This window comes from Schistocerca cancellata, chromosome 5, assembly GCF_023864275.1.
Source record: "Schistocerca cancellata isolate TAMUIC-IGC-003103 chromosome 5, iqSchCanc2.1, whole genome shotgun sequence".
NCBI classification, from domain to species: domain Eukaryota; kingdom Metazoa; phylum Arthropoda; class Insecta; order Orthoptera; family Acrididae; genus Schistocerca; species Schistocerca cancellata.
In genome coordinates, this window is record NC_064630.1 from 144,274,282 (window position 1) to 144,290,527 (window position 16,246).

General features: G+C 40.7%; 1 protein-coding gene across 1 annotated transcript in view; it reads left to right on the forward strand.

Annotated features, from left to right (window-relative positions):
- Positions 1-16,246, forward strand: part of LOC126188289 (zinc finger and SCAN domain-containing protein 2-like) — a 172,693-nt gene that overhangs the window by 115,807 nt on the left and 40,640 nt on the right. Inside the window, exon 5 of the mRNA XM_049929873.1 lies at positions 4,382-5,087. Within this exon, the coding sequence (XP_049785830.1) occupies positions 4,382-5,087 (706 nt within the window). The remainder of the gene's footprint in view (positions 1-4,381; positions 5,088-16,246) is intronic.

Genomic DNA, 16,246 nt, shown 5'->3' on the forward strand with positions numbered 1-16,246 from the left:
AAAGGATATAATCAATTTAGGGAAAGCTAGAGTGCTACATACTATAAAGATGACACATTGAATTGCAGACAGGCACAATTAAAATACACTTACACGTAAGCTTTCAGCCACAGCTTTCATCAGAAAAACAGAATAACACACCATTCATTCTCACAAGCAAGCACACCTCAGGCACATATGACTACCAACTCCGGCAGCTCAGGCCAGCATGCCAATACAACTTAACATGTCATCTTTACAGTAAGTAGCAATCTATTTTTCTTAGATTCTTGACCTTCCTACCTGGAGTTTCCTTTGTCTGTTATTGAAAGGATAGATTGCTACTCACCACATAGAGGAGGTATTGACTCCCAGAGAGGAACAATGAAAAAGACAACTAAAATATTTATTTATAAAATGTTGATCGAAATTCTTCTTATGAAGTAGAAAACACACACACACTCACACACACACACACAACCACAGCCACAAGCACAACTCACATACACATGGCCACTGTCACTGGGCTCTGGGGTCCGACTTTGCCTGCATCTGATGTGAGAAGCAATCTGCTTGGGTGGTTGATGGTGGTAAGGAGGAGGCATGGGGTGGGGTGTGGGGGAAGAGGGATAGGGATAGCAGAGTAGGGATGGGAGAAGATGCAGTGCTGCCTGTGGGAATGTGCAGGGATGTGGTGGCGACAGGATGGGTTTCTAGGTGGACTATCAGAAGGCTGTACTTGGAGGGGAGGGGGGGGGGGGGGTGTAAAAGGATTGAAAACTACAAGGTTAATGGGCTGGGTAGAAGGAGTGTGTGTGTAGTGCTGAGGTGGGAGCAGGGAAGGGCATGGGTAAGTGGAGGACAGAGACTAGCAAAGTTTGAGGCTAGGGGGTTACCCTACCGGCCCTCACTCCAGCAATACACACCCCTCCTGCCCAGCCAAAGCAAAGCACTGGTTAATCTTGTATCTTTCTACCCCCCCCCCCCCCCCCCCCCCCACACACACACACACACACACACCTTCCACAGCACAACCTTCCGATAGTGCACCCAGCAGCCCTATCCTGTCTGTGCCACATCACACACACAAAGTTCCTACAGGCAGCACATCACACATCATATTCCCCCAGCCCTACTTGCTATCCCTCCCCCTACATGCCAGAAGTCTCCTTCATATATTCATCAACTATTCCAGATGCTTGCTGCTCGCATCAGATGCAGATATAGTTGGGGTGCAGCACATGCCGGAGACAGTTGACTATGTGTATGTGACTCTCTCTCTCTCTCTCTCTCTCTCTCTCTCTCTCTCCATCTCCCTCTCCCTCTCCCTCTCCCTCCCCCTCCCTCCTTCCCTCTCTCTCTCTCTCTCTCTCTCTCTCTCTCTCTCTCTCTCTGTGTGTGTGTGTGTGTGTGTGTGTGTGTGTGTTCTACTTCAGAAGAAGGACTTCCTCTTCAAGCTTAAAAGTGTGCTCGCACATATTCACTTGTGTCTACATCAAAAGGAGGACTTTGATTGCTAGCTTACAAGCAAAGCACTTATTTGTTTCATTGTGCTTGTGTATAGCTCAGCTTCTCCTTTGTGTGTGGTAGCAAGCTATTCTTTCCATAATATTGTTGTTTTTCCATCCTGGACTTTCTATTGTTTAAATATACACTCCTGGAAATTGAAATAAGAACACCGTGAATTCATTGTCCCAGGAAGGGGAAACTTTATTGACACATTCCTGGGGTCAGATACATCACATGATCACACTGACAGAACCACAGGCACATAGACACAGGCAACAGAGCATGCACAATGTCGGCACTAGTACAGTGTATATCCACCTTTCGCAGCAATGCAGGCTGCTATTCTCCCATGGAGACGATCGTAGAGATGCTGGATGTAGTCCTGTGGAACGGCTTGCCATGCCATTTCCACCTGGCGCCTCAGTTGGACCAGCGTTCGTGCTGGACGTGCAGACCGCGTGAGATGACGCTTCATCCAGTCCCAAACATGCTCAATGGGGGACAGATCCGGAGATCTTGCTGGCCAGGGTAGTTGACTTACACCTTCTAGAACACGTTGGGTGGCACGGGATACATGCGGACGTGCATTGTCCTGTTGGAACAGCAAGTTCCCTTGCCGGTCTAGGAATGGTAGAACGATGGGTTCGATGACGGTTTGGATGTACCGTGCACTATTCAGTGTCCCCTCGACGATCACCAGTGGTGTACGGCCAGTGTAGGAGATCGCTCCCCACACCATGATGCCGGGTGTTGGCCCTGTGTGCCTCGGTCGTATGCAGTCCTGATTGTGGCGCTCACCTGCATGGCGCCAAACACGCATACGACCATCATTGGCACCAAGGCAGAAGCGACTTTCATCGCTGAAGACGACACGTCTCCATTCGTCCCTCCATTCACGCCTGTCGCGACACCACTGGAGGCGGGCTGCACGATGTTGGGGCGTGAGCGGAAGACGGCCTAACGGTGTGTGGGACCGTAGCCCAGCTTCATGGAGACGGTTGCGAATGGTCCTCGCCGATACCCCAGGAGCAACAGTGTCCCTAATTTGCTGGGAAGTGGCGGTGCGGTCCCCTACGGCACTGCGTAGGATCCTACGGTCTTGGCGTGCATCCGTGCGTCGCTGCGGTCCGGTCCCAGGTCGACGGGCACGTGCACCTTCCGCCGACCACTGGGGCACGTGCACCTTCCGCCGACCACTGGCGACAACATCGATGTACTGTGGAGACCTCACGCCCCACGTGTTGAGCAATTCGGCGGTACGTCCACCCGGCCTCCCGCATGCCCACTATACGCCCTCGCTCAAAGTCCGTCAACTGCACATACGGTTCACGTCCACGCTGTCGCGGCATGCTACCAGTGTTAAAGACTGTGATGGAGCTCCGTATGCCACGGCAAACTGGCTGACACTGACGGCGGCGGTGCACAAATGCTGCGCAGCTAGCGCCATTCGACGGCCAACACCGCGGTTCCTGGTGTGTCCGCTGTGCCGTGCGTGTCATCATTGCTTGTACACCCATCTCGCAGTGTCCGGAGCAAGTATGGTGGGTCTGACACACCGGTGTCAATGTGTTCTTTTTTCCATTTCCAGGAGTGTAGATGATGGAAGTCTTCTCAGAATGTTCTTTTCAGCAAATATTATTTGAATTTTTCACTAAAGTCAATCATGCAGATGTGCATTTTATTTGTGCTTTATCTTGAAATACCCACAGATTACTTTCTGTTGTAAATTTCTTAAGAAAAAAAGAGTACAATGTTTCAGAATGTGTTATTCTGAATAATTCATTGGGAATTCCTGGTTATTCGTCATTTCGTTATGGACAATTGCTGTCATCTACAGATTAGTGTCACTATAACATTTACAAACTCTACCTTTCGACAGACATATGTTTGACAGATACACGAACAGGAATTTTTACTGTACATCATATTACAGTGTTTATTTTATTTGCCATTTTCACAATACAAACAAAGGATATTCAGCTAATATATCAATTTGTCTGGCACAGCAAAGACCCACTTAAAGTGAAAAAATCAATACAGTGTTGCCTTGATCCCTGTTAACTCCACACAAATCAAAGGAGGAAACATATTTACATGAAAATATTGAAATATAATTGTCATTTGTCATAAGTACACTAAAATATAAAAAATGAATATTTACTTTTGGCAGTCATAATTTCAAAAATGGTTCAAATGGCTCTGAGCACTATGGGACTTAACATCTGAGGTCATCAGTCCCCTAAAACTTAGAACTACGTAAACGTAACTAACCTAAGGACATCACACACATCCATGCCCGAGGCAGGATTCAAATTTCAAATACAACATAGTACTTGTTTGATTCTTATGACAAATGGTGTATTGCATTTGAGTGTCAAATCACAACACCTCTCCTTTTTAATTAGAATTCTCTACATAAACATAGTTTGAAAAATTGAATTTCAAACATTTTGTTTTTTTTTATCTCAATTTTCAGGTCCAATGTCTGTAACTCATGGTCTAGTGGTTAGTATCACTGTCCCTGGACCAAAGTGTCCTAGGTTAGATTCCTGGCTGGTTTAGATATATTTTCTTTTTTTTTTTTTCGCTTTGGCACTGGGTGTTTGCATTGTCATAATCATTTTATCTCATCTTCATCACAAAGACTTGAAAGTTGCTGAAGTGGTGTCAAATTGAAACAATTGTACCATGTGGCTGAATAACTCCAGATGAAGTTTTGTGGCCAACAATACCATATGATCATTTTACTTTATTAGGTACAGTGCAGTACCAGTCCTTAATATTCTTATAGGCCTTTACATTTCTGTGAAGGCATCTAAGATGTGAAACATTTTGTTTGCATGTGTACAAGTTTTCTGGTATATTATAAACAAAACATTTCTACTTTTTCCAGAAAGCCACCAAGTTCTCAGGTGAAGAGCACTGAAGTTCGCTGCACAACCTGTGGTGATGTGTTTCCAAGCCATGATGAACTAGAAGAGCACAGAGAAGGTGGTTGTGGTGCTTCAGAAGTGACTGATGCATCTGGAGGTGATGGAGCTACTGATCAACCAGCAGCCCGCAAAAAGTGGGAGCCAAAAGTGTGTACTGAGTGTGGCAAAGAATATCGTACCAACTACAAACTTCGTGAGCATATGCGACGACACACTGGTGAACGACCATTCCGCTGCTCTTCATGCCCAAAAGCATTTCGCTCTAAAATTGGTTTAGCTCAGCATGAAGCTCGCCATACTGGAGAGTTTGAGTTCAGCTGTGACACTTGTGGGAAAGGCTTCCAGTGCAAATCATACTTGATTGTGCATCAACGAGTTCATTCAGATGAAAAACCATACCCCTGCAGTACATGTGGACGGCGATTCAAGATGCGTCAGAGCCTTTTAGATCACCAAAATAGACACCTCGGGGTGAAACCTTATCTTTGTGAGACATGTGGTCGTCGCTTCGTTACAAAAGGTCTCTGTAAATCACATCAGCGTATTCATTCTGGTACTGACAATCGTCGTCATCCCTGTAGTGTTTGTGGAAAACTCTTTGTCAGTAAATCCTATCTTGCAACTCACTTGCGGATACATACTGGGGAAAAGCCATTCATGTGTGAGGTCAGTTTATCTTTAATGAAGTTTTGTTTCTGCCATTATGTCACTCTTATTGTATATTTTTTCAGCACTAAGATTATTTTTAAGGACTGTGTTATATACATTACTTATCTAGAAGATGGAATGGCTTTCTAGTACTTATCTTCTGGATGCAAAATTCTATTACTGTCGATATGCATATTTCAAAGTAGAGAAAACTTTTGTAGCTTCAAGAACTGTTATATCTCTCCAAAGAGAGATAACACAGATCCAAGGTTGGGAGAGACCCAACATCCATTTGCGCTACTGGAATGTCACCGTCTGAAGGTAAGTGTTGTCATTTTATTCTGTAAGCCAACCAAGGCGTTCCTTGAAGCATTTCAAGGCAAAAGTAAAAGTATGCAAGTGTGTATTTATTGTGAAACGAGGAGAGTTTTATGAGATTACAGTGACAAGCATAAGAAGAACCAACTTTTTTGTTTTTGGTTTTATAGCTGAGAGTTAGTATGCCCATTGTCATTCAAACTCTGTTGCTCCAAGTGTGAACCATCACTGTAGTCTAGTGCTTAACATCTTTAACTACTAATCTAAATAATTCTTGTTAGACCCCAGCAATTGCTAAACTACTTTTTATTTTATTTTATATACTCATAGCTGTGCGGTAAAAACAGATGACCTCATTCCATGGTATGCTTGTTAAATGGAGGATGGTGAAGACATTATATGTTCAGGTGAGCCTCTTTTTTTCCTTGTGAGGGGAACTTTTACATGACACCAGAAGAGTCAGGAATGATCATTAGAATCAGGGCACATAATGCAATAAAAACCATTGCTCCAATTACCACTTAGCAAAAAATTTCTGTTTCAGTCTCTGTGTAAGACTGTTATAGTAAGGATTATCATGAAGAGAATGATTAAAATTACATCTAAAATTACATCCATACTCTGCAAATCACTGTGAAGCATGTGGCAGAGGGGACTTTCCATAGTATCACACGTTAGGGTTTCTCCCTGCTACGTTCACACATAGAGTGTGATCAGAGTGGCTTCTATAAATGCCTCTGCATGTGTGTTGATCTTCTCTTTGTGGTCGTTGTGGGTGTAACATGTAGGGGTTGTAGTATATTCTTAGATTACTCACTTAAAACTAGTTCTTGAAACTTTATAATTAGCATTTCATAGGATAGTTGGCTTCCATCTTCAAGCATCTGCCAGTTCAGGATTTTCAGCTTTGTATAGCATAGTCCTGTGGCTCAAACAAACCTGTGACAGTTTATGCTGCCATTCTTTGTTATTGGTAAAGAACCTTTTTGCACTCTGTATTTTATCCTCATTACCGTCAGAAAACTGGCGTTCTGTGGATCGGAGCGTGGAATGTCATATCCCTTAATCGGGCAGGTAGGTTAGAAAATTTAAAAAGGGAAATGGATAGGTTAAAGTTAGATATAGTGGGAGTTAGTGAAGTTCAATGGCAGGAGGAACAAGACTTCTGGTCATGTGAATACAGGGTTATAAAGCGGTAATGCAGGAGTAGGTTTAATAATGAATAAAAAAATAGGAGTGCGGGTAAGCTACTACAAACAGCATAGTGAACACAGTATTGTGGCCAAGATAGACACAAAGCCCACGCCTACTACAGTAGTACAAGTTTATATGCCAACTAGCTCTGCAGATGATGAATAAATTGATGAAATGTATCATGACATAAAAGAAATTATTCAGATAGTGAAGGGAGATGAAAATTTAATAGTTATGGGTGACAGGAATTTGACAGTAGGAAAAGGGAGAGAAGGAAACATAGTAGGTGAATATGGATTGGAGATAAGAAATGAAAGAGGAAGCTGCCTGCTAGAATTTTGCACAAAGCATAACTTAATCATAGCTAACACTTGGTTCAAGAATCATGAAAGAACGTTGTGTACATGGAAGAAGCCTGGAGATACTAGAAGGTATCAGATAGATTATATAATGGTAAGACAGAGATTTAGGAACCAGGTTTTAAATTGTAATTGACTAAACCAGAGGTTGTACAGAGTTTCAGGGAGAGCATAAGGAAACAATTGACAGGAATGGGGGAAAGAAATACAGTAGAAGAAGATTGGGTAGCTTTGCAGGATGAAGTAGTGAAGGCAGCAGAGGATCAAGTAGATAAAAAGACGAGGGCTAGTAGAAATCCTTGGGTAACAGAAGAAATATTAAATTTAATTGATGAAAGGAGAAAATATAAAAATGCAGTAAATGAAGCAGGCAAAAAGGATTACAAACGTCTCAAAAATGAGATCGACAGGAAGTGCAAAATGGGCAAGCGGGATGGCTAGCGGAGAAATGTAAGGATGTAGAGGCTTATCTCACTAGGGGTAAGATAGACATTGCCTACAGGAAAATTAAAGAGACCTTTGGAGAAAAGAAAAATGGCAACGTCAGACACTCAATTCAAAACAGTAACTTGATGTATTCTATAAATCACAACTGTAAATAAATACAGAACGTAAGTTACTGGAATATTAAAGAAGGAAACTCGTGCTGATAAGATCATTTGTGTCTTTGTAAGGACTCCATAGTTATGTTGCTACATAAATAAACTAAATTGTTTATAACATTTTTTATGTCTGTTTCATTAAAAAATAAATCTGTTCATTATATTGCAGGATTTATCCTCTTTCATCTGGTGTATCACAACTCTGAATTTTGTGATCAGTTCAGTTCTTTCAGTTCATTATAAACATTAATGGTAATAATGTTAATAACGAAAAGCATCATACATGGATTTATGTTCAGTGAGCTTGCCCCATTGCCTTGGTTCCATAGTGTTGTTGGTTTTTCTCTAGCATGATTTTAATTAAAACTGTATCCGTGATGGCATTCCGAGTCATAGTCACCTTCTCCATCTTAGCTCATCCTACGACCATGTTGCTGGAACACACCCCCTTATTCAGCCTGGCAAAACTGCAATGACTGCTTCGCCGTGTGGCTTGCTAGTTACTTTTACTTGTTCTCATCTCGCTTGTCACAGTCAGTCTGATAGGTGGCTGCCCCAACAAACATTCACACAAACCCAGAATTGAGCTGTCAGATTCAGTCCATCTTGTGGCAGTTGAACGAGCTGCTTGTAATGCTACATACCCCAATTTCATGTGTCACCTATCTTTCAAGTGCTATATCAAGTAGCACCATATTTTACTATTCGCATAATGATAAATAATTCCAGTTTTACCATAGATATTTAACTGTACCAAAACTCATGTAATAATTTTGTGAGCAGTAAATCAGTTAGTGTGAGTATTATCACTAAGAACATATACACACATAAATAATGCATCTAACCTAAACATGTTATTAATAATTTGTGAACATTGAATAAATATTCATCTGCCAAGATAGTTAAAATCATTTATTCGTATAGATGACTGTTCTCAAATTCTTTGTTGCCATCCTCGAGTCTGCAAAAGATGGAATTGAAAAAGCTAGGATACAGTAACTAACATAACAGCAAACATAATTATATCCAAAAATTTGCAATACAGGGAATAGCAACATACCATGTTTACATCATTGCATAATCTCCTCCTTCAGTACAGTAAGTGGGGCTATAAAATGTATATCAATGTTGGTATCATGAGCTATACTAGAAGTTGGCATGTCATTAGGTACACATAAATTATTGTGCTGATTACAAGTGCTCCCACTCAACATCTCTGTTTTCTTTTGAACCTTACTCTCTTTCTGCAGTCCCCATCATCAAACACCAGAACTCTGCCTTTTACAATTACGATGCAACCGTACTTATCAAGAAAATCCATTCCAAGAATAATTTTCTAAGCAAGACCAGGTAGCATGAGGCAACCTGTCTCAAAACATTGATCCCCAAGCTTAAAATTTAACAGAATTTCCCTCTTTATTGGCTTACTGCATCCCTCAGTTGGAGTCAACTCCACCAAATATCTGCTTCTTATCTGTTGGCAGCATGATTCAGATACAGCTGACACGCTAGATCTAGAATCTAATAGTACAGTACGTTTTTTTAATAATTGATTGAGCTTTTTTGATCTGCTTCGATTTCTTCCCTGTGCTCCCTATCCAGTACACAAACACTTTTACACATACCCCATATCCAGTGTCCGGACTTCCCTTAAACCAATCCTTAATCACTTCCCTTGTATCCTGTTCACTCCTTAATTTTCCAGTTTCCTGTGCCACTTTAAATTTTAAACTGTCGTATTCCTTATAAATTTAATTCTTTATGGATTGTAGCATAAGATACCCAGTTATTAACATCATACTCAGCTTCTCCTTTTCCATTCAGTTATTATTGATATTCATATCCGGAACCATCTGTCTACCTTCTGTAAAAAGTCTCAACTTCTTCCTCAGGGCAAAAATCAACAAAGTTTTCATTACGGCAGTCAACCTCAACTTCACTCACTAATTCATTATTACCACACACGATAGTATCAGTTGCACCCACTGGAATAGTCACAGCTTTTATGTATACATCATTACTAAGGACTGGAACAATTCGCATTTTGCAGCAAATGCAAAATAGGTATGAATTCTGCCTCAAAATGCGAAATTACTTAATGGACGCTGTTTCATAGTGAATGTATCCAGATGAACTATTATACCAGAGATAGTCTGGAATACCTTTATTTTCAGGATATAAATACTGAAAAGGTAATCAGTTTTCAGTACTGGTATTGTACATCATCTGGTGAAGACCGATTTGTTAAGATGGCATGCGTAAGAATCTGTTTGCAAAATAAAAAGAATATGAATGCAATGAGGTATCAATGTGCTCAATGATCTGCTGTCATGCCAACTGTGGACTGTTGAATGGTCTTTTTAAGTTACGTGCCACAGAATGCAGCATAGTACTCAGCTATGGACCTAGCATTTTGTAACAAAGAAATGCATATGTTTGCTTTTTAGCTGAAGCTCAAATGATGGTATAATGCGGGCACTTTTAATGTGGCAAATTAGGTGGCAGTTGTTTTGAAATGTGGTTGCTTCTAACACTGCCAGAGGTCGGGGTTGAACTACTTGTTATCAATACTTTATTTATTTTTTTAGATCCATCTTTGAGCATTATATATTGTACAAATACATTTTGTTGACATATTTACAGCACATGCACAAATAATAATACAAGGGAAATGAAATAAACACTAGAGAACAATTTCTTAATTTTACAGTACATAGAAAGTAATACAGTATGCAGAAGTATGCAGAAGTATCAGATAAACTATTGAGATAATAAGGTAAATACAAAATAGTTTACAGTTAGAAATAAATTAGGATCTCAGGTCATCCTTAGAACAGTTTTCAAATTCTGAAATATTTTAGAAAGCCTTTTCTTTCAACCATTTTTCAGTTTTTGTTTTAAAGTCATTAAGTGAGACATGATGCACCGGTAAAGGTGAAGTATTACATAATTTTATGCTCAGGTATTCGTAACTAGACTGTTTTTTCTTTAATCTGGCTGTGGGCATATCTGTTTCATTTACTTAGTTTTATGGTGGTGTACAGTTAATTTCAACAAGCAATTGCGTGATAGCCACCCGTGAATGCTTTGTGTTGTACATTGCTTGTTGTTTTCTTTTTTTGAAATAAGTGCAGTGACTAATTCTGGTTCATCATGATTTTGATTATGACCCTTCCAATATGAGACAACATTGGTGTACCTGTGACAATGTGTCATTTCTGCAGTAGCCCTGGAAGAGGAAGAGATCGGGCTTGTCTTCCCGCGCTGCTCCTTTCCTCTCTGGAGTTCAAAATTCTAGTTTGTTTATGCTCATGGCCATCTGCCACTATAGGGGTTGGAAAACAAAATCCCTAAGGTTTTTGATAGTGCTGAAATTCTTCCCTGAACATTATAAGAGAGTTAGTGTACATACATTTCTACTTCTACGCTATGTGCCTTGTCAGTTCTATTTGTAGTGTTTGTCAAGCATGGATCCCACAGCTATGAATACATTCAGTTCACCGCTGGGAAAATGCTGTTGGTTTTCAACAGAAAATCGTTTTTGAAAGCATAAATACAGCCAAGTGAAGGGAACAGGGGCTATTTCAAAAGAAAAACGTGTTGAAGTTTTTGCAAAAGCAAACATTCCAGTCAAAACATTTGCAGTCAATGCCTTTTGTAACAGTCAGTTGTGTAGTGTGGCAGCATTTTAAATTTCTGCATATGATAAAAAAAAGGTGAAATTGGGCATGAATTGTGCCAGAAATAGGTGCTATGTTTTCTGGACCCTAATCATTACCTACTGCTTCACTCATCTCCATGTCCACATCATTAACTAATTACCAATAATTTCATTATTATTTGGTTTGCCTTCATATCCACATCAATACCTGTTTCTACATCTGGCAGAGCCAGTGGCTCTGTTTCAAAATTCTCAGTAATCTTCATTGAAGCAAAACCCTCACTATTTTCTTCATTATCTTCCAGTTCAGCCATTTTATTTTTGTCAACCAATTCCGCAACATAATAGCTAGAATCATTGTTGTTACACTTATATCAGTATTGCATGTATTATGAATATTGTTCCTCCTGTTCCAATTACTGTACTTATTAAACCATTCTCACGCTCTTCATTACCTGTTATTGCATCCATGTTGCATATAGCCACTTCTTTTTTCCTCACTACAGTTCTCCTCGATATTGTAATCCTGTCTGGTCCTGTTCTTTGCATCTCCATTAGTCCTCTTGTGGACCTTCAGTAAAGATCCCATTAGTTTTCTGACACTTTGGCATGAAAACTTGCACCCTGTCTTGGGCCTAGCCTTATTTCCTCTCTCCTCTGTTAAAAATTCTCCCTTCTTTCATTATAATTCCCATTTTCTCCTGCTGCCTGTCTGTCCAATTCCTACTTTGATTATTATTTCCATTCCTATATGGGGCTTTACCCACTCATTGCTAATAGGGTGCCTACAGGATGCAGCATTCTCGGAATGGTATACAACAATTCAAACAAATAACATTAGTAGTTTTATTTCTGGAAAGCAATGGACAGTATTTTTAACTTTGGAGATTTACAAATAGTAGTCGCAAATGAGGGGCAACTTGCAACATAATTTAGGGTTCTTGATGTGTGAAATGTTCACACAAGTTTACACATGTCACTGATAACTAACATCCTCAATCCAGTGCCGATCTGAGCGGCTGAGGCTAGCAGGAGCGGCATTTATATTCCCTTCTTCTAGGTGTTGCTCTCGGTGCAGTGCGGTCCAATTCCGTGCACTATTGGCTGCTGTTTCCTCACCACTTTCTCTGCTCTTGTGTTCTGCATCTTCATTGTTCTGGTGCATGATGATCTTCCACAATCTCCATCTTGGCTACCAACCCCTTTTCAACCTCATCAACTCTGGGATTAACTCTCTTAACCATTTTAACAGTATTTGCAACTTTGTTTGTAATCTCAGTGAATTTAGTATGTAGCTGATCAAATTTTCCACTCACTGCACTTGTCTCATCACCAAGCTTTGGTTCCATTCCAGTTATTTCAATTTTTATGTTCTCCAGTTTACTCTCCATTTTTTGATCTATGTCTCCAACTATTTCAGATTTTATACTCCCCTTTTGTAAATTTGTCTTTTCTAATTTCTTACTCAGTGTTTCAAAAATGCATTCAGATCCTTCCACTCTTCCTGGCACCAAGCCTATTTCTTCCCTACTCTCTGGCATGCCACCACTACTAATATCACTCACTGTTCTCTCTGTCCCACAATTGCGTATTTTCATGTCCATGGCTAATGATCAGAAAACAAGTTTACAATGCAGCAGCTGACTGTAATTAACTTACATTACCCTGCTGACTTATGCAGCCTCCACTGCTTAGTGTTTGGTCCAGTGCCAATGCAATATTGCCCGAATTGTGGACTGCATTGCTCTCTCGTGTAATGCTCTGTGAAGTTGCTGCCTCTGCTGCCCAGTGCCGATGTGAAGCTGCCTGCATGTGACACCGCATCTGCCACCTGGGGCCCATGTGCTGCCACCTGCATGTGACCCCATAAAGACGCTGCCTCTGCTGCTTGCTGATTTTGCCTAATGGCCTGCTGTACTGGTGATGTACCATGTAGTAATCATCTGCTACTGCTGTTACCATGTAGTAATGATCTGCTACTGCTGTGACTAATATGTGCTATTATGCATAACATCTGCACTGATTGAGGTATTACTGTTGCTACTTTTGCCACTGCCCCACTATAAAGATGCTCGTCAGACCCTACGCTAACTGCGCACTACTATGGCTTGAATACTGGGACAAACAATACTGAAATAATTCACAATAGAATGGAAATGCAGTCCAATTCAGGATGAGCCAACCCAACAAAGAGATTATCCTTGGGGTTCTTGCTCCAACTCCTTATGTCGTGTATCCCTTTCAATACAAAAAATTTACGGTGCAGTAATATGTTGTACCAGAGTGTGGACAATGTGTGGCCATTAACTTTGAGTGTGGCTCACAATCATCGATAGAGGGTGGCCATACACCATCTCTCTATAGCCCAGTAACATGGTGTAATAACATTAGTACCAAAATCTTATACCAGCAGTGAGGTATTAGAAAATAATTAAATAAAAGATATACTGCATTTGGAGCTGTCGATTGGGTCCCAAAGAATAATAATATTGCTCAAAACAGATTGATTTTAACTTTGGTGTAAACCCCTTTTAGTTTTCATAAGCACAACATATGCGAGGAAATTCTAGAATCACTCGGCCTTCCACCATTTACCGAGCAAGGTGGTGCAGTGGTGAGACATTGGACTCGCATTTGGGAGGACGACGGTTCAATCCCACGTCCGGCCATCCTGATTTAAGTTTTCCGTGATTTCCCTAAATCACTCCAGGCAAATGCCGGGATGGTTCCTCTGAAAGGGCATGGCCGACTTTCTTCCCCATCCTTCCCTAATCCGATGAGACCGATGACCTCGCTGTCTAGTCTCCTTCCCGAAACAACCCAACCCCCCCTTCCACCATTTCGAACACCCGATGTTTTAGATATGAGTAGGAGAAACGTATCAGCTGAGTGCGCATAGTTTATTTGTATGTGCATGTCAAAAAAGAACAGCCACGAGGAAAACGATTGACACGGTGGCCGAACAGCTGCAGATAAGTACTTGCTGTACAGTCCACAGAGTTTTGTGTACAGGCAAAGAAGAACAAGAAAAGTCTATGTAGTATTCTGTGCTCTTTAATGTCTGCGATGATTGTAAAAAGACTAGTGGACAGTTGAAAGTAGTTTTCCTAAGGACACTCATGTGTTGGACTCGAATGAGAATAGAGACTTTTAAATTTTTTTCATGTCTCTGTATGATCGAAGCAAGACACATGTAAGCTATTTTGAAGAAGTGTAAATGATTCTAATGTTCGAAGAAGGAGTTAGCTTGCCGAAGTTATTGTTTATGAATGTTGAAAATATATTGTGATTGAATTGAAAAGTATTCTACGAGTACACAAATTATTGCAAGAATAGAAACCAGCAACATATCTTTGGAGAAGAAGCTGTCGGGAGATTGACATAGCGGATTAACCAGAGAAGAGGATGTGCTACACATAACGGGCAACTTAACTGAATTGAGAGACATGTGAATCTTGCACCCCAGCACCACACTGGTTCTTGATGTCTGGAGAACGTTAGAAAGTGGCGACCTAAGTGACAGGACCCAAAGAAAACGAGAATTTTACAACAGAAACGGGAAGAAGATATGAGTTGCCATAGCAACTGGACATAACAAGATACGAGAACTGTTTCAAATAGTTGTATTGAGTCCAATAAACCAGTGGGAGAAAGTTGTATGTGCAGCACAGTGAAAGACTTGAGAAAGTAATAGTGAAGAAAAAGTGGAGAGAAGACCTCAGTTTTTCGACTAAGAAGAGTGGGTGTGGAGAGTAAGCAGCCTTCACACACATACATCGCGCTGACGCTGACACGGTAACCAGCTACCGATGCTGACTGCACCAGTTGCTGCTCACCGGTGCCGACTCCGCATCCACTCGTCGATGATGATGCTGAAACCAACATTTGATGCCGCTGGTGCCAGTGCTGTCCACTGGCGCTGATTGCACATTCACTCACCTACGCGGTGAGAATTCTGCGCCGGGTGAGCATGGAAGAAAAAAACTTTATTAATCTAGTAAGAAGTGTGTGGGGTGAACTTTTACTGTGTAATGGGTATAATTGAAATTACTCTTAGATGCTCACAAGAGCTAAAGTCTGTAGAAGCATGGACAGTATACAACCACTTGGAGAGACGTCAGAACCAGCCATGGTTATGAGAATTGCTAAAGAAGGGCCTGACTTGTCTGAATTAGTAAATTTAATTAAAGCTCAGAGTGAAGCTCTAACTAGATTAGACGATAAGTTAGAAGTTCAGAGTGTAACTTCAACTGCTCAAATTGCTTCTTTAAGCGAAAAGTTAGAAGCACAGAGTGTAACTCCAACTGCTCATATTGCCTCTTTGAGGAATGAAATAAATACTACTTTAAGTGAAAAGCTAGAAGCACAGGGTGGAGCTTTAGATTCTAAGTTTGATGTATTAAATGATAAAGTGGAGAATTTGCGATTAGATTTAAAGAATGATTTAAATAATTCCGCAACTGTCCAGGTGAACCAAATGTTTACTGACCTGAGCCAAAAGCAGGGTGACCAATTTTCAGAAGTTGACCCAGAAATTAGAATTTGACATTGAAGACAAGTGTAACAATGTAGAGTCTGGATTTAGTGAAAAATTTGAAGCAGTAAAACGAAGGCTGCATACTTTGAAAGATAGTGTGGAAAGACAGGATAAGCTGATCCCTATTGTCCAATTGCAAATTGCAGGTGTCAGACTAGAGTTGATGACGTGGAAAGAAATTTCAAAGAAAAAATGGTCAACCTTGACATTATAAATGTAAGTAGTCTGGCAGAACCTTTTGAGCTAATTGTATATCGAGCATTTACCGAGAGTATAATCTCCGGAAATGTTGTGACTGTTGCTTTTTCCAAACCTAATGATACTAACAAGGTTATAGACGACTTGTGGAAAGAATTCAAACCTGTCCAGAACAGATTAGAACATAAAATAACTTTACTTAATGTAGTGCTTCCTAGTAGAATGGTAATTGTTTTATTGTGGGGAGACTTTCACATAAAATTTAACGAGAAGTATTGGTCCGTAAGCAATCGAGAAAGCTTAATGTC